General features: G+C 40.4%; 1 protein-coding gene and 1 pseudogene across 2 annotated transcripts; one reads left to right on the top strand and one right to left on the bottom strand.

Annotated features, from left to right (window-relative positions):
- The first annotated feature begins 16,223 nt into the window (after positions 1-16,223).
- Positions 16,224-18,990, top strand: LOC144650410 (E3 ubiquitin-protein ligase SIAH1A-like). The gene is made up of 2 exons (XM_078510075.1): positions 16,224-18,534; positions 18,572-18,990. The coding sequence occupies exon 1, from the start codon at positions 16,439-16,441 to the stop codon at positions 17,273-17,275; it is 837 nt and encodes a 278-aa protein (XP_078366201.1). The 5' UTR covers positions 16,224-16,438; the 3' UTR covers positions 17,276-18,534; positions 18,572-18,990.
- Positions 18,991-22,768: 3,778 nt separating this feature from the next.
- Positions 22,769-26,511, bottom strand: LOC144650409 (uncharacterized; annotated as a pseudogene). Its single transcript, XR_013570105.1, has 2 exons — positions 26,357-26,511; positions 22,769-26,275 (listed from the first exon to the last, which is right to left on the bottom strand). The product of XR_013570105.1 is annotated as an uncharacterized LOC144650409 (transcript).
- Positions 26,512-26,616: the final 105 nt, after the last annotated feature.

Genomic DNA, 26,616 nt, shown 5'->3' with positions numbered 1-26,616 from the left:
GGATCAGACACTTCTGTAAAATGCCTTTGTTATCTATCACACGGGTGGCTATGCGTTGTAGATGGGAAAAGAATGCGTGTGAGATCCATAGAGACTGACCGATTGGTTGTGCATGAGATAAATGAAAAGTAGTTGGGGACAGGTGACAAAATTGGAGAAGGACAAGCAATACTCGCGTTCCCTGGTAACGGACTTATGTGTAGACACTAACAATAATGATTAAGGGCTCTATCGGACTGATTTGTCAAATGTAGCTAAATGTGCTAATTCGTGCGCTGACTACTTAGCATGTAATTTCCGACGGCTTTCTGTAACTTCTCATTCACCAACTTATTAACAGTTCATCCAATAAAGACAAAGAAAATCATAACCGTGAAAAAGGTTTGGATACCCGGTCTTAATTGCATACATTTTAACGATTTAATATCTTCGTTTAAACCGTAGTGTTTGTTTCGATAGAGAAGATAATATCAAACACTCGAGACAGTGTTTCATCGGCTTTCCAAACACGTCGAATTTCGTCAAAAATACTCCGCTGCGCGTCGTATTTTCAACTCTCTTATCGGTGTTTGAACATCCCTATGAAAACACGGTCTCTCGTGTTTGATAAATGACTTGAACTACTTCAGTTTTGCAAATTAACCAATAATGGATATACCCTCTCCAGATGACTACGACTCAAAAAAATATTTACTTTTTTTCGAGGACGGCTACTATACCCTGATTCTTTCACTGCTTAAAACATGTCCACGGTTTCTGTTGTTGGTCTGCTCTGGGCTCATCATGAAAGGAATGTTGTGGAAATACTTCCAAGGGTAAGTCGTCGGAGTAATGTGTGAAGGTGTAGGCAGTACATAGGGATGATTTATTCCACGGACAATTTTTCGCCTTCCATTTTCACTCATAAACTAGATCATTGTAATAAAATTGGAACAGTTAGTTTAGATGCTATTCCGTGTATTAAATGGAAAGAGCAGGAGTAATAATAATAATAATAATAATAATAATAATAATAATAATAATAACATTTATATTGCGCAAATTTCATATATAAAATGTTCAAATGCCCATTACAAGATTAAAAACGGAATAAAAAAGCTAAAAACTAATTACAATTAAGAGTAAACTTACAATGATTTTAAAAAGCTAAAATTACAATAATTAAAAGTAGAATATAATTTAAAAACGACTATGATAAAAATGCACGACGAAAAAGGTGTGTTTTTAGCTTAGCTTTAAAAATACTAACAGTGCTGGCACTTCTTATGTCAAATGGAAGCGCGTTCCAAAGTTTCGGTGCAGCATCACAGGTAAAAGAACGGTCACCTAGTGTGGCTTTTGATTTAAAACGTGGATAGCTAAGTAAAAGTTTATCGCTAGAATTCCTAAAATTATATTTGGAGGGGAGCCTAAGAGAAATAAGAGATGATAAATAAGAAGGCGCTAAAAAATTAAGAATCTTAGAGTCAGGGGCATGATCAGGTCAGCAGCAGAGGAAGGGGCCGGGATCGGATGATGACAGGGAAAGGGATAGGGACCTGGGCAAGGAACTGAGATATGGACAAAGACACTGAAATGACAGGGTCAGGGACAACAACAACAACAACCATTTTATTTTGCCAAACATAAATAGAAATAATTATATCATTAAATAAATAAACTAAAACAGGCCAAAAGCTACCCAGAATAGAAATAAGCTAAACGAGCTGAGTATTTACAAAAAAAAAATGAAAATTGCTTTGACTAGGTTGTACATGATTGAACTCATTGAAGAGAGAGACGAAAGTAAAATAAGATTAGACAAGTAATAGGTAATTACACTGTAACTAAGTATGTTTAAATAGAAATTTAGATTAGATGTAAAAGCGGAAAAAGGATCAGGAAAAAAAGCCGGTACCAGTAAGTGATAGAACCAAAATTTGTTTATATGAGTTTAATACGAGCGAAAAGAAAATTAAGACGGATTCCGCTGAAAGTGGAGTGCGAAAATTAAGTACCAAAAATCTACTCATTACACGGCAACATTTTATATACTATTTAAAAGATCTCATCGAAATTCATTTGTCTTAGTGACCCCGCAATTAAATTCTAAAGCATTCTCGAGAAAATTAAAGTCAAACCTCGAAAAAAATGTATAAAACACGCGCCATTTTGTTTTGAACTGGCGCGAAACGTCCGTTTTAACTGAAATAAAGACAACTTCAAATCCATTTTTCTCTCGCGGGGTCAGCTTGAGTGCTAAATTTTTGGCAGGTTTTTGTTAGCTGTACTAAAACTGTTGCCATGATAAGAGGTCTTTTTGGTAACTTTATTTTTGCCTGTATTGCTCGAAAATTGTGCGGAAACCATCTTAAAACACTAAGCCAGCATTAATTAGCCATTAATACTTAAATAATGCTTATTCATAGTTTGCTAATTGATCCAACTGAGTTATTCCGAGAGAAGGACCAGAATATGCAAACTAAATTTACCAAAATTAGTTCTAACACGATTGATATAGTAAGTTGATTTTGATGTCAGCCTAGTGGACAGGGAGAGGAGCATAGGCAACGAAAGAGCCAGAGCCAGGGATAGGGATAGGGCAGGGAAAGTGGTAATAATAGTGGTGTTTGTTTATTTCTTTTAGCTTCAATGGCAGATAGAATACCAATGCATACAGGTCTTGTGCGGATGCTCACAGTGGCATAAACGTAAGCTTATTATAATACGCGAGTAAGTGACTGAGTGGCATTCATCAGGACTTGTTATACCGTTAAGGATGTTTTATAAGATGAAAAATGGTATATGTACTTCCTTTCTTTCATTCTCTTGTTTGATAACGTTCTGTCTTTCTTCTACGTCTTGGCCCATCCCCTCACTGTAGTCTTCTTCACTGGTCGATGACTGTGAATCGGAAGAAAATGACTTCTCAGATGGAAGAGCTCGCGCAAAGGTTTGCTAGTTTAATGAAAAATATTGAGTCGGTTGGGGATGTTGAATTAATGGTGACCTAACACAAAATGTTATCTCTTAGACTAAGAGATAACAAATAAACCTCACACAATGCTTGAGCATCGCCCACATTGGTCTCCCTTTAGATAGGAGTTTAACTGCCGATCAAATTGGAAGTTATAATTGTTGCCTTTTATTGAGGGACCGGAAAACCGGAGAGCACGGAGAAAAACCCTCGGAGCAAGGACGAGAACCAACAAAAAACTCAACCTGCGTATGACGCCGGGTGCGGGAATCGAACCCGGGCCACATTCGTTTGAAGCAATCGCTCTCACCACTGCGCTATCCCAGCTTCCTTGCCTTTTACTCGACAACATACATTACTGAAGGTTCTAAGTTTTTTCCAATTTGGTAAATGATACGTTTGATGATGCACTCTGAAGTAACTTCAGTCTAAAGAATAACATCCTCACCTCAATTTTTCCTTTCAGAAACCGAGGATCTACTCTGAATTTATCGCCAGTCATAATATGTCCACTTTCTCTGTAGCTAAGATGAGCTGGGTACAGCATCGACGGAATGGTTGGAAAACATCTCGATGGATTTGAATGCGGTCTCAGCTGTACTCTTGTATCCTGCGTATAGTGACGGTTTCTTTCCGAAACAAGTTGACGCCTTCCATTTTCTATCACACACTAGATCAAAATAATAAGGTGTACGGTCAAACTGTCTTTCTACAAAAGATTCTTTATTGTTGAGGCGTCTGTTTTCGATCGGGTAAATTTCAGAGAAAATGCATGAGTTAAGAACCAAAACCACTGTCCGAAATAAAATGGTGTTTGTTTAAGGCTTATGTATGACGAGTAAATTAAGGTTCGACTGTATAAGGACAGCTTGTTTGCAATACAATTAATTTAATAACGTTGGCACATCGAAATATTCTATCGAATAATGAAAAAGATAAAGTACTTTTGGTACCTAGTACTAAAACTACAAATGAGAAAGTAATGGTATGAGTATCAGTAAAGTAAATTGCAAATGAATTAGCTTAATCCAAGTATGATGCAGCAACACTTAGTGTCGAGAAATTCGGGGTTACAAAAATGTAAAAAAAAATTTCCTGCACTTCGATTGTCAGTTGTGTTAAAAAAAGTTATTTTAGTCTCTCACGTCTAATAATGTCCTCAACTCGGGAAAAAGAATCCCGAAATATCAAGGTAGATAGAAAGAAATTGAAAAGTGAAAAGTAAAATTGGCACGAACAAAAACTCACCAGAAGAGCCCAAAAATCAAAGTTTTTACACGGTCCAGACACTTTTTAACTTTTAGAAACGCGTTTTAAAATTTCTTTGCCAGGAGTCTTTGTCCTAGGATCTCCGAAGATATCGTCGAAAGCACACCAAGGAATCACTGGAGAGGCTACATCCTCAATTTTTACGCCAAAGCCAGCCAACTACTGCTCAAAATTTGCTTAGTTAAAGGGCAGGAACAGGGGCAGGAGCAGTGCCAGGGTCAGGGATGGGGACACGGGCACGGTCAGGAATAGTGGCAGGGGCAGTGACAGGAGAGGAACAGAGACAGGAACAGGGGAAGGGAAGAGGGACAGGAACAGGGGCAGGAGCAGTGCCAGGGTCAGGAATAGTGGTAGGGGCAGTGACAGGAGAGGAACAGAGACAGGAACAGGGGAAAGGGAAGGGAAGAGGGAAAGGGACAAGGACAAGGACAGGGACAGTGGCAGGGGTATGGACAGAGACAGTTGCAGCAACAATTAGAGGGAAAAAGGCAGCGATAGCGACAGGGACAGGGGCTGCACAGGGGCTGTGACATGGACAGTAACAGGGGCTGCCGAAGGGCAGCGATAGCAACAGGGACAGGGGCTGTGACGTGGACAGTGATAGGGGCTGCCCAAGGGCAGCGATAGCAACAGGGACAGGGGCTGTGACATGGACAGTAACAGGGGCTGCCCAAGGGCAGCGATAGCAACAGGGACAGGGGCTGTGACATGGACAGTGATAGGGGCTGCCCAAGGGCAGCGATAGCAACAGGGACAGGGGCTGTGACATGGACAGTAACAGGGGCTGCCCAAGGGCAGCGATAGCAACAGGGACAGGAGCTGTGACATGGACAGTAACAGGGGCTGCCCAAGGGCAGCGATAGCAACAGGGACAGGGGCTGTGACATGGACAGTGATAGGGGCTGCCCAAGGGCAGCGATAGCAACAGGGACAGGGGCTGTGACATGGACAGTGATAGGGGCTGCACGTGGGCAATGAGAGAGACAGGGACAGGGGCTGTGACAGGGACCGGGAAAGATAAAGGGGCAGGAGCTGTAAGAAGGAACAGTGACAGGGGCAGGGGCTGTGACATGGACAGTGATAGGGGCTGCACGTAGGCTGTGAGAGAGACAGGGACAGGGGCTGTGACAGAGACTGGGAAAGATAAAAGGGACAGGGGCTGTGACGGGGACAGGAGCTGATAATGGAGCAGTGACAGGGACCGACACAGAGAAAGTGTCAGGGACAGTGACAGGGATTGTGGTAATGGCAGTGGCAGTGGTAGTGGTATAGATTAATCAAAGATCTAGAATAACAACGCAACAAAGGTCATGTACCGATGCCTCACTGGTACAATATAAGCTTATTGTACTAAGTAAATAAGTTGTTTAGTGACATGCATAAATGCCTGCTGTACTGTTTATGATGTTTTATAAGGTAAAAAAAGGTATATGTACTTCCTTTCTTTCATTCTCTTGTTTGGTCACGTGCTGTCTCTCTTGCTGTCCTTGGTACATTCTCTCACTGTCGTCCTCTTCACTGGTCGATGACTGGGAATCAGAAGAACAACACTTCTGGAATGCCAGAGCTCGCGGGTAAGTTTGCTAGGGTAAGAGAAAGTATTTGATACTGGGAGAATGTTAAATAAGTGGTGATCTAGCTCAAATCATTATCCTTTGTGCCCCTGTGAAAGAGAAGGAGATTTTAGTCGTCCAGTGTTCACTAGATCACAAAAATAATGTGTAACAAAGAAAGTGGCAAAAACGGGGCGTCTGTTTCTAGCGAGTTAATTTCGGAGAAAGTGCATGAGTTAAAGGCGCTTTTAACAATTTTTTGAACAGCCAAAAAGCATTACCTATGTTCAGGGGCACGAGCAGGAACAGGGACTAGGTAATAAACAGGAACGGGGGCAGGAGACAGGGAAAGGACCATGGATAGGGACTGAAATAGGGGCACAGGCAGGCACAGGCACAGCTACAGCGACAAGGGATGGAGAGACAGGAACACTGGCAAGGGAATTGGCAGGCACTGGGACAGGACAGGGATGGGACATGGACAGGAGCAGTGACAGTGAACGTAGTAATGGTGGTGGCAGTGGTTTAAGTTTGTTGCATCGATAGTAGATCAAGAATAACAACGCAATAAAGGACATGTACCGATACCTCATTGTCAAAAATGTAAACTTATTATGCTAAGTAAGTAAGTGACTCAGAGGCATAAAAACCTGTTAGACTGTTTATGGTGTTTTATAACATAAAAAAGGTATATGTACTTCCTTTCTTTCATTCTCTTGTTTGATCACGTGCTGTCTCTCTTGCTGTCCTTGGCCCATTCTCTCACTGTCGTCTTCTTCACTGGTCGATGACTGAGAATTAGAAGAAGAAGACTTCTGGAATGCCAGAGCTTGTGCGTAGAAGTCCTGGATAGGATGGGCACGTTGAATCAGAAACCAAACGTAAGTTATAATAATTTTGGTTCGATTTTGTTCGATTAGATACTCCGACCACCATTCTTACTTCCATTCTCTCAACCACATACATAAGTTTTATCTTAGAGTACGTGAATGTTACGCTCGATGAAATGCTCTCCAAAACAAAATATCCTTACCCCACTTTGCCCTAGTGGATGATCCTCTCCGAATCTGTCGCCAGTCAAAGCATGCCTACTTTCGTAGTAGTTAAGCTGAGCTGGGTACATTACTGAGGGGATGTTTCCAATGTACCTCCAGGGGTATGATAGCCGAGGCAATTGCACACTTGAAACTGACGGGTAGCGATGGTTTATTTCTGGCACAAGTTGACGCTTTCCATCTTCTATCATGCACTGGATGAAAATATAAGGTGCGCAGTCAAACAACATTTATATGAAAGAAAGTGTCTTTATTAACGAGGCCCCTGCAAAATGTTCCAGGACTTCGACAGTCGCTTGTCTTAAACATGGGTTAGGTTAGTCTTTCACGTAAAATTATGATATGAGCTAGGGCGACTTGACAAGAGACATCAAATGTGTTTCCTTGATCTTGGAATACGGGTTATCAGGGGTAGGTATGAGGAACTTCAAAACGTGCAAAATTGACACGAAAAACAGTTTACCAGAAGTGTTGAAGGTTTCCAGACGTTTAAACCCATTTAGACTTTTCTAAGCTGGTTTTGTTAAGGATTGTGTTTGCCAGAGCTGTTTGTCCTAAAAATTCATGAGATGGCGCTAATCTTTGTCATCTCAGATCAGACATGTAATTATACATCCTTAATTTTTAAAGGAATGGCAAAAAACGAATTGGATCCCGCCAAGCATTTGCTCCACAATATGCTTCCAATTTATGCGTTGCCTTCTTTGACTTCTTGACATGTAGATTTTTCATTAATTGAGGCAAGTAAAGTTAGTCAAAGCAGTATATAAACTCACCGGTCTAGTCGGCTTGTGGAGCCAAAACATCTCATTGCAGTTCACCTGTTTGAACCTTCCAGGCGAGTAAAATGGGATCCCTCTGCCAAGCCCATTTGTCATACCACGGCGCATAGTGAAGGCTCCAGTCTCCCCTTGGGCACAACGTTCTCGTTCGTCGGAGAGAATGGGGCGTCTAGTAGCGTCACCACGAAGCCTTGGATCTGCAAACTTCATTCCACCTCTCTTGAGAATATGGTCTGCAGTCAAGTGGTGGCCAGGACTGGTGCACTTTTGCTTATTCCTTTGTTTTCCGACATCTTTAAAGGAAGCAATCTTTTGACAGTCTTGACGATCCCTTGCGTAGATGTTAAGATGTTCGGGAATCATCTGTTCTTCCCCTAAGCTCCCTGGGAGCTGTGGAACCACTTCTTGGACATCTTGCCTACAATGAAATTTTGCATGTTCGTCTTGTGGTACTTTCCAAGTTTCCCATTCTGGTTCTGTGGTCATCATTTTGTTCCTGTATTCAAGGTCTGTCTTTTCCAGCCAGTTATGACATCTGGTATTGTTCAGAGATCGCTTATTTAGGACGCCATGTATTTCAACACCATCCTCCACTGTCATTTCATCTCTTTTTTCTGTGCACTTTGCGGAGCCATCTCGACGGCGTCTGCAAGGTGTCCCCTTTCTGGAGCGCCTATGTGCACTTTGAAAGCTACGTTCAACATCATCTTCAATGCACAGTGATGGATTCTTCCGGTCTTTGGCGTGTCTGCAGTTCTCAGGGACGCCTTCCACTTGACAACATTCACTCTGTTCCATGATCTCGGACTTGCAACGTGAGATCCAGTTGTGCTGTTGGTCTTGCATTTTATATTCATATCGGGCAGAAGCTGGCTTAGTTTTCTTTGGATCTTCCCGTTTACCCCACTCGGATACAGTTCCTTCAAATTGATTTCCAAAGACATCCGAATGCAAAGCTTTTTGATCATTTATTTCTTTTGTACCTTCTTGTGTGTCTGTTTCGTTACCTTTCACGTCCCAAGCAAGGGAAATCTTCCGACGTTTTCGAATACCCTCGAATTCTTCCTCAGAACATCTCTTGTGTTTTTTACCTGTCTTCTCTGTCTTGCTATGGCCAGACCCTAAGCAGGCTGCATTTCCTAAGAACGAGATATTTAATAGATGTAAGTAGAGGGGCCTGAAAGGGAATCACAAACAAAAAGATGAGACTGGGACATGGGCAACATTTGGGCAAACAATACGCTGAGAAGTGAGACATGGGTAACATTTGGGCTCGGAATTGAGATTTGTACTCCCTCCTCCCCTTCAGAACCATTAAAGTTGTATAGTATATGTCAGCTGTAACACGTGATCTGTCGGAACTGTTCATGAACTTGTTCTAATTGTGTGTATGGGCTTCATATATTAACACGAATGTTAAAAAGATGCAACGCGGGAGACTCAAAAAGAAAAGAGCCCACTCGCGTAACAGAGCACACAAAGGCAGCAATTGACCTAGTATTTGTAAACAATTTACATCGCATTGTTTCACATGGCGTACAAGAGTTCGCAGCTAGTGATCATTCTATTGTCTTTGCTGTTAAAAAAGCTGGAGTTTGCAAGGCCCATGCGGAAATTCGCGAAGTGAGGTCATTTAAGCGCTACAACAAAGAACAGTTTCGCAGTGAGGTGGCTGGTGTTCCCTGGAGTGTTGTTGAGTCATTCGATGATCTGAATGATGCCGTTTTTGCTTGGAACACTCTTTTTGTTGATGTAGCCAATCGTCATGCACCTATCAAAAAGCTGAGAACGAAGCCCACAATAAAGCCGTGGATCACAAAGGAACTGAAAGATGTAATGGCTGAGAGAGACTATGCGTATAAAGTCGCCAAAAGATCGGGAGGTAAACAAGAACTGTGGGACAATTATTGCAAGTTACTAGTAAAGAACTTAACTAACAGGAAAAAAACTAATTGAATCCGCCCAAGGCCCTAAAGAGATGTGGCGCACATTGAATTCAGCTTTGGGAAAAAAGAAAGTTGAAAATTTGACATTTCAACTGCAGGGAGGTGTACGTATTATATCAGAACCTAAAGCTGTCGCCTCTAAATTCAACAAGTTCTTTGCAACCATTGGATGTCGCATTGCCAAAAAATTGTTCTTCGTATCAAAGGATGCCTGGAAGAAATACGAATCTGCTGTCCAAACTGATGATGAAAATCTATGCGAACTTCATTGCGTCAGTTCTAAAGTTGTTTCTAAGATTTTGCACTCATTGAAGGTCAACAAGGCTGTTATGTTCAAAAGTGACAACTTTTCTTCTATAGTTTTCATACTATACTCTAGCTTTGAACAACTTATGAAGGAGATCACTATACGAAAACTTTAAGCTGAAGTTCTATTCCTTGGACTGAAAATTGAAACCGTTGAAATATCCCCAAACCTCCATCATACCATAAATATGGTATTTAATTGATAGTTCAGTTCATATTGTCCGCAAAGACTCCTGACGTAACAGGGCGTTACAACAGGTTAATTGCTGGGTTTTGGAATATTGGCCAATGCGAGACATGGCGGTGCTTTCAATCAGTTGAATGACGTGCATGCAAATAGCAGGAAAGTACATGTAACCTTCGGTAAACATCTTGAACGCCGGTTTTGAAAACTGAATATCAGTCTTGTTTTGATTTAACGTTCACATTGCTGGGAAAGCAACAAAGATCTAGTGAGCTGACGAGAGGCGCCCCAGAATCAAACAATGAATCGTTAAAGTTAGACATAACAGGCCACCCAAATCAGTGTTATTGCCTTTTAGGAGCGGATTAAGTGATGATAAATGAGTTGCAATGGGTAAATATTAAAAAACACTTTTGACATTATATGACGACTCGAAACTCGCTTAATTTCATCTATCGACGATAGTCAACAGTCTGCAAGTTGGTTTTGCTTAACAGAGGGAATGGGTAACTTAAAACGAATCGATAAACAGCTCTTGTGTGGAATATCAGTGCTTGACTTAAAAATCAAATCTCTGGCCTATTTGCTCTGAAAATTCACCATCTTTCAGTCAAGCATGTGCAGACAAAAGTCTATATTTCTCGAGAATAACTACTTTCCTATGCTAAGCATTTTTTCAAGTGCCAGATGTTTGTTACCTTTGCTTTCATTGGAACTCAAGCGCTTTTCTCTTTCATCTTCCATTTCACATTTGATTTTCTTCGTCAGCAGCTCCTCTTGCCCTTCTCTCTTGCCCTTCGCTCTTTTCTCCTCGCTTATTCTTGACTTTATCCCAACTGTATTGCATCCTTGACCAAACGAGAAAACAAACAATAATTAGATCATGCAAGATGAAAACAACTTAGTTTTCCGCGTTAAATTGCGAAGGATTATATCAGCTACATAGCACACCATCACAGATATTTAACAGCCTCTCGTCCCCATTTTCGAAGACATCTTCATCCATTTTGGGCAAATGTCTCTTCGAAAAGCTACGTTCCTTTCTCTCAAAGTATTGTGCAATTTTGTGTACAGTAATTTCTGGGTGAAAAATCGTTGCGCGTTTAATTTGCGAAGGAATTGTATCAGCTATATGGTATACCATCATAGACATTTTCATCCATTTTGGGCATATTTCTCTTTGAAAAGCTACGTTCCTTTCTCTCAAATTTTAACGCGATTTGCACAGTTATTTCTGGGTGAAAAATCGTTGCCTTTCAACCGTTACCGACCACTTATTATCCTTTCCTGGTTGCCTCGGTTGTTCAACTGATGTGTGGAGCTAGATCAGCAAAAATTTATTTCTTGTTAAACAGGTTTAACAAGATCATAACCAACCAACAGCATCGCTGGCATCAAATCGAGGTACATGTCATGACGCAAATGTACATCCATGGCAACCGCTTGCTATAAATGTTTTTGGTTGACATGCAGTTTTTCTGACCACAAAGAATACTGACGTAACAGCAGGTTGCTAGGTTTTAAAAATTTGACCAATAGGAGAACAGACGGTACGTTCTGAAAAAACTTAAGACGTGCGTGCAAATGAGCGAAGTAAGATACCTTCACAAATGTTGTCTTCGAATTTCATCTGAAAAATTTAAGAACTCTGTTGGTTAATCGAATTTCGCTCTCCACTGACTTGTTTTTAAGCGCAATAACAGACAAAAAAAAATGTGTAGATGATATAGAAAATCTTAAAGAAATAGAGAGAATCGCTGGCCAAAAATATTTCAACAGTCATGTTAGTTTTTCAGAGTGAATAAGTTTATATAAATAATTTATATCCATGGGACTTAAAATTAAATACACTGAGTAACTCAAGATTAGCGAAATTCATCATGCTCCACACCATGTCAAGCCATTTTACTACGATTACTGGAGTAATAATGGGTGCAATTTCCTGTTTTTCTGGTTTTTGGAATAGTGGCCAATAAGAGGCCAGGCGGTGCCTTTAATCGGTTGAAGATCATTAAATGACGTGTATGCAAATAGGAGGAAAGTACATGTACCTTTCTGCAAAACATCTTAAAAGTTGGTTTTGAAAACTGAAAATCAGCCTGGTTTTGATTTTGCGTTCACAGATCGATTTCTATTTGAACGCAGTAAAAAACTCTTTCCCGTGAATGCGTAAAAGATCTAGTGAGCTGACGCGAATCGCCCCTAAATCAAACAATACTAACAATTACCAGTTAAAGTTGGATATGACAGGCCACCCAAATCAGTGTTATTGCCTTTTAGGAGTGGATTAAATGATGATAAAATAGTTTCAATAGGTAAATATTAATAAACACCTTAAGCATTGTATGACGACTCGAAATTCGCTTAATTCCATCTATCGACGATATTCAACAGTCTGCAAGTTGGTTTTGCTTCACCGGAGGGAACGGGTAACTTAAAACGAACCGATAAACAGCGTGGAAAAACAGTCTTATTGAATGCTTGACTTAAAAATCAAACTGGACTTTTGCCTCTGAAAATTCACCATCTATCAGTCAAGCAGGTGCAGACAAAAGCTTATTATCGCGAGAGAAACTATTTTCCCATGCTAAACATTTTTCAAGTGCTGACTGTTTGTTACCTTTGCTTTCATCGGGACTCAAGCGCTTTTCTCTTTTATCTTCCATTTCACATTTGATTTTCTTCATCAGCGACTCGTCTTGCCCTTTGCTCTTGCCCTTCGCTCTTTCCTCCTCGCTTATTCTTGACGTTATCCCGACTGCACCGCATCCTTGATTAAACGAACAAAACGAACAAACAATAATTAGATCATGTTAGATGAAAACAACTAACTATGCGCGTTTAATTTGCGAAGGAATTGTATCAGCTATATGGTATACCATCATAGACATTTTCATCCATTTTGGGCATATTTCTCTTCGAAAAGCTACGTTCCTTTCTCTCAATGTTTAACGCGATTTTCACAGTTATTTCTGGGTGAAAAATCGTTGCCTTACAACCGTTACCGATCAGATATTAAACTGTTCTGGTTGCCTCGGTTGTTCAACTGATGTGTGGAGCTAGATCAGCAAAAATTTATTTGTTGTTAAACAGGTTTAACAAGATCATAACCAACCAACAGCATTGGCCAAAATCGCTGGCCAAAAATATTTCAACAATCATGTTAGTTTTTCAGAGTGAACAACTTTAATTCATATGCATTAAATGCACTGACTAGCTCAAGCTTAGCGAAATTCATCATTCTCCGCACCATGTCAAGCCATTTTACTGTGATTTCTGGAGTAATAATGTGTGCAATTTCCTGTTACGTTTTTCTGGTTTTTGGAATATTGGCCAATAAGAGGCCAGGCGGTGCCTTAAATTAAATCAGTTGAACGACGTGTATGCAAATAGGAGGAAAAGTACATGTACCTTTCTGCAAAACATCTTAAAAGTTGGTTTTGAAAACTGAAAATCAGTCTTGTTTTGATTTTACGTTCACAGATTTCTATTTGATCACAGTAACAAATAATTGCTGGTAAAGCTTCAAAGATCTAGTAAGCTGACGAGAGGCGCCCCAGAATCAAACAATGAATAGCCAAGTTGGATATAACGGGCCCCCCAAATCAGTGTTTTTGCTCTTTTGGGGCGGATTAACTGATGATAAATGAGTTAAAATAAATAAATAAATAAATAAATAAATAAAAATTATTTGACGACTCGAAACTCGCTTACGTCCATCTCTCGACGATAGTCAACAGTCTGCGAGTTGGTTTTGCTTCACCGGATAACTTAGCGCCAACCGATAAACAGCTCTTGTTAAACGTATCAGTCTCTTTAAAATGCTTGACTTTGAAAACAAACTGGATTTTTGGCTCTGAAGGTTCGCCATATCATGCACTCAAACATGTGAAGACAACAGTTTATTTTTCGCGAGAGTACCTATTTTTCCCGCGTTCTATCTATAACTGCTAAATGCATGTTTGTTACCTTTACCTTCACTGGAACTCAAGCGTCTTTCTCCTTCGGCATTCATCTCACTTTCAATTTTTTTTTGTCATCGCTTCGTCTTGCACTAGTCTATTGTTTTCCTGTTGGCTTATTTTCAACTTTATACCGACAGCATCGCCTCCATGATTAAACGAAAAAACAATAAAAATTATTAGATCGTGTTAGATGAAAACTAGTTGATTTTGCGCGATCAACTTGCGAGGGAATTATATCAACTGCATAGCATACCATCGCACACTTTTAAAAGCCTTTCATCTCCTGTTGCGAAGAATTTTCCATCTATTCTGGACATGGTACTTTTCGAAAGGCTGCGTTTCGTTTCTTCAAGGTAACTGCGCGATTTTTGCGAAACGATTTCCGGGAGAAAATTTTTTTGCTGACAACCGTTACCGATTTCGCAATGTCGGTTGCCTCGGTTGTTCGACTGTTGTGTGGAGCTAGGTTGGCGATAATTTATTTCTCGTAAAACAGGTTTACCAACATCACTACCAACCAACAACATCTCTAGCATCGAATCGAGGTTAGTGTCATGACACAAATGTACGTCCATGGCAACCGCTGACTACACAGCTGTCTAGCAGTTTTTGCGTCATTAACATGAAGGTTAGGAAGAGACTTTAGCAGTCATAATTCTTGAGTTCCACATCGAAGAACATGTTTACATTTTTCTTTGTTGGTCGCGTCCAAGTACTTTTTTACCTAAGTTGTTTTGACAGATTTGTTAAAAGAGCAAAGATCAATCATTTTCAGTCCTCCATTTTCGGGTTCGTTAATCATGACTTTTCTCTTTATTTTGTCACCTTTACAATTCCATAGGAAATGATAGAACAAGTCGTTTATTTCTTTTATAGCATGATGGTGAAAATGCAATGGCGCTAATAAATAAACCAACTGTGATGCAGTCCGTGTTTTAAGTACGGTGATTTTCCGTAGCAGCGTAAGCCTATGGTATGTCCAACAACTTTTTACATTTTTTCAGTTTTTTCTTTAATATTTAAGATTTTTGCCAGGTCTGGATCGGCTGACAGCCATAGACCAAGAAGTAACTAGTAGTAACTTTATTTAACGAGTAGTCTGCCTAGCGGGCGCCTGTGCTACACCGGCGCCTGCTACGCAGGCTATTTAACGAGGGAACACTTTACAGTCGTAGACTGGTAACCCTGTGGCCCTCACTTATATAGTTAAAAATAAATTACAATAACTTAAAAATATCTAACTAAGAATAGTAAAAAGTATAAAATTAGTAAAATTTATAAGATTTGATAAAATCGATAAAATAGACTACAATCTTGTTGGTACAAGCAAAAAAGAGTAAAAAGACACTAAGAAATAAAAAAAAGGTTAATATTATTTGCGTATCCCTTCTTTATATGCTGAATGTATTTCTCTTTAAAAGCAATAATGCTTTCACTGGATCTAATGTGAGTGAGTAGATAATTCCAAAGTAAAGTTGAAGTAGTGATAAAAGTTTTTCCTCCTTCAGTCGCCATGTTGCTCTTGGGGCATCGTAGCGTGATGCGACTATAACGCGAGGATCTTACCGATTTGTCACTCACACGTATCAACTGCTTTCCTCCATCGTGACACTTTGAATTCTTTGTCCCCCGAAACACGTGATGTGGCAGCGCGTGATTCGGGGGACAAGTGAGTTCAAAGTACGGAACTTGATACAGTGTACGGGTTATTGGGCAATTTATTTGCGTTGGCTCTTTGGGCTGGCGTCATTTAGATTCGCTACACCGCGCTGATGAGTTTCAATAAGAACGAAACAGCTGTCCGCGGTTGCAATCCTGCTGTATCGGTTCCAGTCGTGGTGTTGTCTCGCAAAGCCTATTTTTCACGTTCACATCAGCCTTGCTTGCAGTTGTTTGTTTGCTTTTACCTTGCATTTTGGCCATTTTAGTCCTTCCCTGGCACATGAATTTTGTCTTGCCAGTCTTTATAGAGCCAATCCAAAGAGCTTCCGTTTTACGATCATTGAGCCTGAGGCCGGAAATCTTGCAGAAATCTTCTAAAGTTTGTAGCGCTGCGACAAGAGACTCCAACGTTTACGATTTTTACAGAAACAGCATTGCGGACCTATCTCGTTGTTTTCGTAAAAGATCGGTTTGATTCGGAAAACTTCGGTATTCGTTTCCTCCAAAAGAGGCGAGGCTACCAAGTATACGACCTCTACACGAAAACAAAATATCTGTAGGAAGCTCAAGGAGATGTTGTTTTGTCGTAATTACATACCGCTATTTATTTCATATCACTAAGATGTTAACAGAATTTTTTGGGCAACAACCAAAGAAAAGGAAATGTTTTAACGATGGACGAAACTGTACGTGGCTTTAGCTATACCGAGAAGAGGATGTGTCCTTGAAACCACCTTCGCTTTTAAAGTTCTTAGGTACAATGAATCGCCAAGCAAGCTCCTCACAGCCTTCACAGAAACCGCCCAGAATGAACGCAAATCAGCCAGGAGGGCCAACCAATGCCGACTTGGCGAGTATTTTTGAATGTCCTGTATGTTTTGATTATGTTCTTCCTCCAATTCTACAATGTAGTAGCGGTCATTTGGTTTGCTCGAACTGCCGCCCCAAATTAACATGCTGCCCAACATGTCGTGGGCCCTTGGGAAGTATCCGAAATCTGGCGATGGAAAAAGTTGCCAACACAGTCTCTTTTCCTTGTAAGTACGCTTCAGCCGGTTGCGAAGTGAACTTGCCACACACTGAAAAACCGGAACACGAAGAATCCTGCGAATTTCGACCGTACTCTTGTCCTTGCCCCGGGGCTTCTTGTAAATGGCAAGGATCGTTGGACTCTGTGATGCCTCATCTTATGCACGCTCACAAATCGATCACAACTCTTCAAGGAGAAGACATTGTTTTTCTAGCGACTGATATAAACCTTCCTGGAGCCGTGGACTGGGTTATGATGCAGTCTTGCTTCGGACATCATTTTATGCTCGTGCTGGAAAAGCAAGAGAAAATCGAGGGACTCCAACAGTTTTATGCCATTGTTCAGTTAATTGGAACACGTAAACAAGCTGAAAATTTTGTGTATCGACTTGAATTGAATGGAAATCGACGAAGACTCGCCTGGGAGGCTACGCCAAGAAGTATCCACGAGGGGATTGCGTCTGCCATCTTGAACAGCGATTGTCTTGTTTTCGATACTAATATCGCTCATTTGTTTGCTGATAATGGAAATTTAGGAATCAATGTTACCATATCAATGGTCAGTTAAAAGTTGTAGAAGCTGTCCTTTTCAGTCTGAACAGTCGTCAATTCTCTTCACTTGGTCTTGTGCATTTCTTATACTTCCTACGCTGGGAGAATTTTGTTGCTATCTGGATCATCTATTTGAGATGAAGTTTTATTTACCCTCAAGAAACGAAATTCACTTGATATCTTATGGGAGTGAAAAAGGCCAGGGCTGGCAGTAAGTGTTTGTTTATGTGGGAACTATGGTTCCCAATACCTTAATGTCAGCTGTATTAAATGTTGTTTGTTTCCGCAAGGTTTATATTTTTGTTAATTCTCCATTTATTAAATATATTTTGGAAATAAAAGAATTAATACTATCCAAACAGGTGAAATTTAAACTTTGAAAATTTTGGTAAAAAAACACAACAACAAAAGTTTTACAAAATCTAGACCTTGTGGAAACAAAGACACTAAAATTAACCTTAATACCAATTTACCCTAATCTTTTTATCTTGGAGGGAACAGTTAATTGAAAGATGGCTGTTGCTGAAATATGGTATAAATCAACTTAAGATGGAATCCGCTAGGGCTTCAAGTATTAATTGGACAAAATTGTGTACCAAAACTAATTATTAATTAATTAATTAATTAATTAATTCATAACAAAGTTCAAAGTTCCACTGAATTCCACTAAATCGCTTAAAAGAAGATTTTACAAAATAGCCATGTGTGAGATTTTACCCTATAGTTTACATGGTTCAACAATTCATTTTCCCAGGCTCTGATAAGTAATTGTTGTTGTTGTTACCACAGACAATTACTTACTTCTTTAGCTTTTAAAAAGGGTAGAAAATAATGCAATAACATTTAAATTATTCTGGGACTTGATTCTTGTCCAACTATAATTAAAAAATATTACTTGATTTCCTGATGTATTCCATCTTAACTACGTACACAGGATGCGGCAGTGATAACAATTCCTCACAGTTTATTGCGGTTTTCAGTGAAATGCGAACTATGAAATTCAATAATCAACCAACGGCTTGTGCTTTTTGCTGCCGTCAATCATCTAAGCGGACCTCTCAGGAAACAGAAGTTTACTTCAACCAGGTCAAAAGGTCACGTCTGTCAGTTGTGATTGGTAGATTTCGATCCATTTTGTTTGTTTCTTTTTTCATGGTTTGTTGGCTGTCGGCATAATTACATGTATGATTGACGGCAGCGAAAAACGCAATTGTTAGTTGGATTTTGAATTTCAGAGTTCGTATTTCACTGAAAACCGCAATAAAACAAATGAGAGTTTTGAAATCATTTGCCAAAGAGAAAGGGATAGCAGGACAAAATATAATAGCAAGGAGTAAAAAGAATCTGTTTGCACAGAATTTAATAATAGAAATTTGTTTACAACTTGAAATCAAGTATTAGCCACATATAAGCCACAAAATAGTTTGTGAAAGGAAAACAATAAATGTTTTCGGTGTGATTGAATGCTCGTTCAGTTCTTGCTTTCCATTGAAGTTTTCATCCACAAACTTGATGCCAAGTTAACGTATACATACATATAGGCACATGGTGGATTTATTTTGATGAATAAAATAAAATTAAAACAATTATTTTCTTGAGGACACAGTTTCAAGGCCAGCACCCTTTTGTAGTTTTAATATACACTACAAAAACACATAGTTTTTATATTCATGTGCATATATTTTCCTTGAATTATTCATAATGACTAAACCAAACCTTGAACATAACCAATCAAGACAAAAAAAAAAATTATATGCATTTTTTTTGTCATTGCAACCCTCAGTGCTACTATAAATTCAAACAGCTACATATTTGTTCTAGATGTGTTCCAGATGTGGCTTAACATTTCAGGCTAGGCTGTACGTATCCTCTGTAGTCCTATAGTGGCTTGTTGATCATTGTCCTCATTCTTGTTGACTTGTCTTAACAACTGCTGATCTTGTAGAAGGGAAATTACTGTGATCTGTGGACCACAGATAGGTCAAAGATCATCAACATTCTACAGCATAAGTGTTAAAGTCTGTTTCACTGCTTGGCACATGTGCAACAACGAAACAATAAAAAAGCATGCAGATGACTCTTGTGGAAAATCTGCCTTTGAAAATTTCTCAGTCATTTGCAAAAACATGGCAATAGACTGAATAGAGGTGTTATTTTTTCATTAGAATTCCTTTTGTTTGTTCTGCTTGTTCACTTTATTATCAACCACATGTATTGCAGTAATGACGTTTTTTGCACTTATGTACATGTATGAATGTACAGGCTATTGTATGTAGTTTTACAACCAAAAAGAATGATGCACAAATTTCACGGAAAATGTCAACAGAGTTACACAGAAAAGGGCAAACTTTATTGTTGACCCATAGGATTTATTGTGGACGCATGCATGAGTTTTCTACTCGCATCTGATTGGTTCATAGACAATGGCATTGAGATGACCATGTGATAGCTTGCACATGCACCAAACCATGAAACTATCCCTTTAAGCTCAGTACAACACTAGCTAGAATTTCTTCTGTATTACCATATATTTTTAACAATCAGAAGCTTTAGATTTCATGTACAGTACTCAGGTTTGATTGAAACAAAATATGTTTAGTTGGGAAAATATTCACAGCTGAACAAGATTGATTATTTTTTTTAATAACTACTTATAAGAAAAATGTTTAAGAAAGAGTTTCAGAGCTTTTGATTTGATGCTCCACATTTTCTGGAGGGCATGCCCCAGAACCTCCTAGCAAGATCTTGCCTCGTCTATGCCAAAGGTCTGGTTACGACCCAGGGTGGAGTCTTAATCTGGCTTTTGCTGCAATTTGCAATACGTAACCATGTGTAAATTGGTCAGTGCACTTCTATGAATGTTTCTTCAAATGCAATCTAAACAAAACTAAACCACAAACTAAAATGAAACCAACTATACACACAGGGTGAGGGATAAGATGCATGTATCGAAATCTGCATTATGTACTACTTTTATTTGTAAGAAGATGTAAAGCTAGCTTGTTGGCAGAGTTTATGATTTACCAGGCTCAGCAAATAATGTTCTTTTGGATAACTAATTTACAAGGCAGAGTAAGCTCTGGTTTCAAAATTGTTTTCAAAATGATCATGCTGTTACTTTGTTACCTAGTGAATCTCATTGCCGCAGACTGACAGAAATCTTTCCATGTTAGCTCTTAAGATTTTGTGGTACTTCAAGACAATATCTTCCAAGTCGATTATTTTCTATATTCGCATCACTTGTATACATGGCAAAGTGTTGATTTTGTTAGGAGAATTCAGTTACTGGTCACTCTTGGGATTCCCCAAACGGAAATGGTCTTGACACTCCACAGGGGCTTCTCTTGTTTTATTGAGTGGGAAATGAGAAAAGGGTAGCAAAGAAGAGCTGTGGAGAGGGATACCGGTAAATAGGCATACAGGGAGCCCCTTGGTGTCTCGAAGTATAATGTTTTTCTCCCTGTTTGATATTTCTCTCATTTTTCCAATGAAGACCTCTCTGTAGAGGAGAGAGAGAGGTCCTGACAAGTGATGTACACTGCATGTGTATAGTGAAATAATATTTATTTAATTCCAATATTGTTGTGACAGTTGAACAAAATTATTCTCTAATTTAGTACTGTAAGATGTGTACAAAGATCTCTAGGAAGAATTTGAATGTCCATTGGTGTTCAAAATGTCATGAATTTGATAGGATTGATATGAGGGTTAAATCCATTTGCAAGTGAACTTTGCTGGTTATTACATGAGAACAGTATGACTCAGACCAAGAGGACATAATGGGCCTGTACGTTGACCAGGCAAACGTGCTAATTATTACCACAGTTAATCTTAAAAGATTTTGAGCAGTTTTATAGTCATTACATGTATAATTTAGGTTTACCTGCTTCTAAATATTGAAGAATAATTTATTGTACTTACGGTATCTATTGAAGCTTTTAATAACCTGTTATCTGGTTCAAGATCTTGAACATGCAACTAACTGATAGAAAGGCTCTTTTGTGCTGGATTGAAGCCAACTTAAAACCTGTTTGAACCTGAATTTAGATCTGATAATATTAATAAACACCTCATTTCCTGAAGAGTGTTAGTCTTTGGTCTTTTGTCAGGAGGGTGCATATGCATCCGGAGGGGAGGGACTCCCATGTAAATCTAATGGATGTATGAGGATGATTGCTAGAAATTTTCAGACAAAATCCAAGCAGTACCAAAACTCGTTTAATCCCCCCAAAGAATTACGAACACCCTTCCCCCACCCCCAACAGGCAATTACTTAACTTCGTGCCTGCATAGCATAAGATGTGTACCTGGTGGACCCCCCCCCCCCCCCACCCTTTCCTGGAATTTGCCCTCATCTCAATGCAATCAACTTTGAACTGAGCAAATGGTCTATCCCAGTAGCCCCCAGACTCTGTGTGTTTGGGAACAGATTGAGATCGAGCAAGAATGTGAACGAGCCCAGCATTCTGACACGCACTACCTTCGTATTCTTGGAAGCCGGGGGGGGGGGGGGTACTCCTATATGAAACGGACGGGGATGCTCGTCGGAAATTGTGAAAAGAGACCAATCTGGGTGTGGCTCAAGCTTTTCTTGGGCCTAAAAGATATCAGAAAACTAAGAATAGAAATTATATTTGTATATCTGTTCGTATGTAACCCTAAACGAGACCGTCATGGCTAAAAATATTGGCGTTTTGCCCGGAACACAGGGAGAGAACATAGGAGAACATAGGGAGACCAAAAATCCGAAATTTACACCCCTAAGCGAGACGACGAGCATCCCCGTCACTTTCATTTGCGAGTATCCCCCCCCCCCCCCTCCCGGGCTTGGAAGGCGCCCATGTTCATTTGTTATTTACAATCAAGGAGACTGACATAGAGCGGTTTTCGCCCGCAGATTTTGCTAACCATATCTGCGGGACGCATCGAAACCATAGCTAAGTGTAATGACCACATTAAACATTGTATTGTATTGTATGGTATTGCAAACAGACGTTCTTTTTTTCGCGTTCCTTTTTTCACTTTCCTCCCGCCGCGAAATAAGAACGCCTGAACGCAGGTTACACTTGAGTGTCCAAAGTAAAGTTCGCGTTTTGCTTGGTTTTCCATTTCTTTGCTTAGTGATGGAATTTAAAAAAATCGCGCCATTGTCTCAACCAATCAGAAGTAAAACCAAAACCAATCATGACTCACTCACACACGTTTCCCGCGCCACGTGCCGGCTGCACGTATCTGCTTCGAGTTTTGATTGGCTCACTAGATTGTCTGTTTCCTTTGTGATTGGTGAGTGACGTGATTACTTTGGTTTTGATTTTACGACTCTTGGTTACCAAGCATCGCGGACGGCATTCAAAGGATCTGGAAACCAGTTAAAAGCTTTTTCCCCAGTAGGCGTGTCCCTAGCAGAACGTTTACAAGGCAACTAGGGTTACCCTGGCGCTCAGTTAGTACCAGCCAAGGATAACTCTAAGCTGCCTTGTAGACACGTTTACGGAAAAAAAAAAAAAAAAAAAGGAAATTGTGCAAGTGCAAAAGTACCCCTAGCACTAGAGTGAGCCTTCGTGCTGGTAAACAGGGCGCCTCCCGCCGCAACAGTGCAAATCGCTCTGTAATTGCTTTAAATCACAACAAGCTCAGTCAATTACAAGTGTTCAAATGCAAGACCGATGACCGCAGACTACTGCAAAAAGAGAACTTAAACTAACCGCAAAAAGGGAAGCTTTTGGGTCACAGGTTTTGTTTAAGACAGACTCTACTAACTTTAGACTGTTTAAAACACCTTGAATCCTCCAGTGACCTGAATCATACAATTTCCTAAATCCCGAGTACGATAAGCGATACATCAGCCTGGCATCTTCGAGGTTCCCCAATGCTAAGTACGCGTTACCTAGGAGATGTCTGGTCTCTGCGACTGAATGTTCCACGTTGGTCCCCGTGCTCATGCTAAGGAGAGTTTCCAGGGCCTTCTTGTGCAAGGGAATTGCTTCGTGGGGCTCTCCTAGGGCACTGTAAGAGGCGCCTAGACTGTTCAACGTTGTGGCAACAGAGGTATGTTTCTCTCCCCATGTCTGGATGAATATTGTTAGCGCTCTTTGTAGGACCATCTGGGCCTTTCGTGCTTCACCAAGGCGGGTATACACGACTCCGAGATCATTCAGAGCCTCGCCTACTATAAAATGATCCGAATCAAAGACTTTTTCCTTGATGGACACAGAACGTTCTAGATACTTTTGAGCCTTTTCTAAGTTTCCTTGGTCTCTGTACATGAATCCGAGAAAGTTTAGCGCTTCTGCCACATGAAGGTGGTATGCTCCATGAAAGTCCTCAAGTATCTCCAATCCGTGTTCTGAGTATAAGATATCGCGTTACCAAACTCACCGAGCCTATAGTAGACCGTTCCAATCGTGTTCAGCAATCTGCCTACGTTAGCATGACGGGGACCGTATATTTGCCGTATTATTCCCAATGAGCGATTATGTAGCTGTAGCGCTTCATTAAACTTCCCTTGACGGCTGTAAACAACTGCTAAGTTTAGAAGTGAACCCGAAATGTACGCGTGATGTACGCCAAATAACTCTTGCAGTAACTCAAGTGACGTCTCGTGTGCGGACTGGGCACTAGATAGGTCGCCTAGGTAACGGTAAATAATACCAAGCTTGTGAAAGGTGCTTGCTTTGCCGAGGATCTTTTCGTTTCCCCTACCACTGTCGATACTCTCGCCATTATTCTTTACGTCTTTGCGATAAAAATCTAAAGCAAGTTCGTGAAGATCTCTTGATCTGTACGGATATCCCAAACCCCGATACATCACCCCAATGATGTTCAAAAGAAGGGAGTTCATTCCATTCATATCTGTATCATGATTTTTGAATTCGATAAGTCTGACAATCCCCGTCGAAGTTTTATTGATCGCAGCCAACACACATTCTTTCTGCAGCTTCGCAGCGCCGCTGTGTAGGCTTAAAACTAAAAGAAGTGTTTGCAAGTCATTACGCGATTCCTTGTTTGCTTGCGTGTTTACCAGAGTCAATATTTCATTGAGTCTGAATTCGTTTGTGGCGAGTTTTATCAGCCCGGGCCAGTATCCTAAATGGTGCGAGAAGAATCGCAGAAACGTACCTGAGAAACGGCTGCTCACGATGTCGGCCACTTGCAAACGTTCCCTCGTGGAAAACACGCACAATGCAGTCAGAATACCTAGACATTGGGAACCAAAACCATTGTCAGATTCTGTCATTGTTACATTTGTTATGTTGTGCAGGTTTAAGGTGGTAAAATTCAACTGTCGTTCAAACGATAAAGCAAGTCTTGCAAACACATTTGAAAGTAAACCATAGGTGTGCTCGTCTACGCTAGAAATTGTTGTCAGTTTACAAAACGTTGCATTAAGGCAGTTGGGGTTCCTGTGACTCACCTTACAGACTTGGCGAAAAGCTTCACGGATGACCTGGTGACTGGACAGGGTCTGGGTTCCCTGTTTTCCTGCCACCTTAAAAAGCACATTCCTCAAAGAGTTTCGAACTTGTGCTTCTGTAAACTGGTGGTGTGAATTGGTTTTTAAGTAGTCCAGTACATATGACAAGCTAAGCGGTGACGCATCCGCGTAACCGATACAAGCAATGTCCCGAATTACGGGATCATTTTGCGCAGAATGGTTAACTGCCTTGAGAACAGCCGTGTACATAGCGACTGCGTACTTTGAGGCGTCGCTCTCTCGCCATTCAATCTCTTCTTCCATTCCAAGTATATGAATGTCTTGTTTGAACTCAGAAATGTAATCTTGGTAAGAATATTGAGCTTGTTTAGGCGGTCCTTCTCGCACACTGTCGATATAAATGGCTGCCGTGGCCAGGGCAAGGGGTTGCCTGCCGAGCATATTCGCCAGTTCTTCAGCCGCATGTTGTTCGCTATCACCCTCTACTCCTGTTATTAGTTTAAGTAGTGCCACAGAATCAGTAATTGACATGCCTTCGTATAAATCCTGTACTTGTACGTAAGAACTCAGTCTTTCCAAAGATACACGTTTTTGCAGAGCTATTATGACTATTTAAGTCGTAAAATGTTTACTTCCTGGTTCAAGGTTTAGGTAGCTAAACAGCGACTTTAAATCTCGTACATTATCAAAAATCAAGACAGGCCGGCTGTTGCGCTGTTTCAAAAGTTCGCCAAGTTTTGCATAAAGAACCTTAAGTCTCATTTCAGTTTTTAAAATATTACCTTCGTTTGGAAACAAATCACCAAACCTTAAGTTTAATTCTTCTTTGATTTGCTTAATGCCGTCAGTTTTTTGTGCAGAACTGTTACAAAGGGCAAAAATCGAATCCACGAGGCTTTTTATAAGTGAAGTGACGCTGGAAGCCTCAATTGTTAATACGTCTACTGGTCTATTGTTTAGCTTCAGTGAGTCATATAAACGAAGGCCAACCTGTCTAGCGAGCTCCGATTTCCCTGAGCCTGGTCCACCGATCAAATACATATGAATTTGTTTTCCATTGTGGTCTTTAGACAGCGCTGTTATCCGACTTGTGACGTTTAAAACCTCCTCTTCACGCCATATCCAACGATGTCTTGGAGGCCATGAAACCTCGTTAAAATACACGCTTGGTAAGTCAGCTGTGAAAAGTTTCTGCCAGAATCCACTGTTTGCAATAATTATTGCGATGAAGCTCCAAAACGCAGATAAAATCAATATTCTGCTGCAATGATCGCAAAAACAGCCGTCTGGTTGGAATCTTTGAATGGTTCCAAGACGATCTTCAACGAAGGGAAGCGCTTTTCAACTAAATTCCAAAGTATTAGGCGAATTTTCGCGTTGTTGTTTTCTAGTTGTGGTGATTTAGGAATGCCTGACGTTTTTGATTTTGCGCGAACTTGTCTTCTTTTAATACCGGTCGATGTCCCAGTCTGTCCAACCGGTATAGCCGCTCGGCCGCTTGAACGAGTCTGACGAGCTGTCTGGCTTCTTGTTGAGGGCATGTTTTACAGTCTTCGTACGTAATCTTCTATAAAAGAGCTGCTGGAAACAAAACCGTTATCGTGCAACGCCAGTCGCATTAAAGTTCTTCTTAGTTTTTAAGGCACTGCGAATTTAATTTACCTCGATGTCACTCACGGATACTGGCCGCAATGCGCCATCTTGAGCCCCTTACTCACCACAGGACACCCAAGGTATGGTGGTGTGACTGCAGCCGCAGCAACGACCAGTAAATGTTCGACCGTCCTGGTGCGTCTAAGCCGCATTTCAGCATATTTCTTTTTTAAATGAGTTCACCAGTTCTTAGGGTGTTTAAAGTACTGTGTATACTCGTCCCTAAGTCCAGTTTTGGCCCTCTCACTAAGTAGCGTTGCGGACAGCGT

Source organism: Oculina patagonica, chromosome 4 (genome assembly GCF_052425735.1).
Source record: "Oculina patagonica isolate OP01 chromosome 4, crgOcupat, whole genome shotgun sequence".
In the NCBI taxonomy this organism is placed as follows: Eukaryota; Metazoa; Cnidaria; class Anthozoa; order Scleractinia; family Oculinidae; genus Oculina; species Oculina patagonica.
Note: the sequence above shows the minus strand (reverse complement) of the source record. Positions and strands in the feature narration are given on the sequence as shown.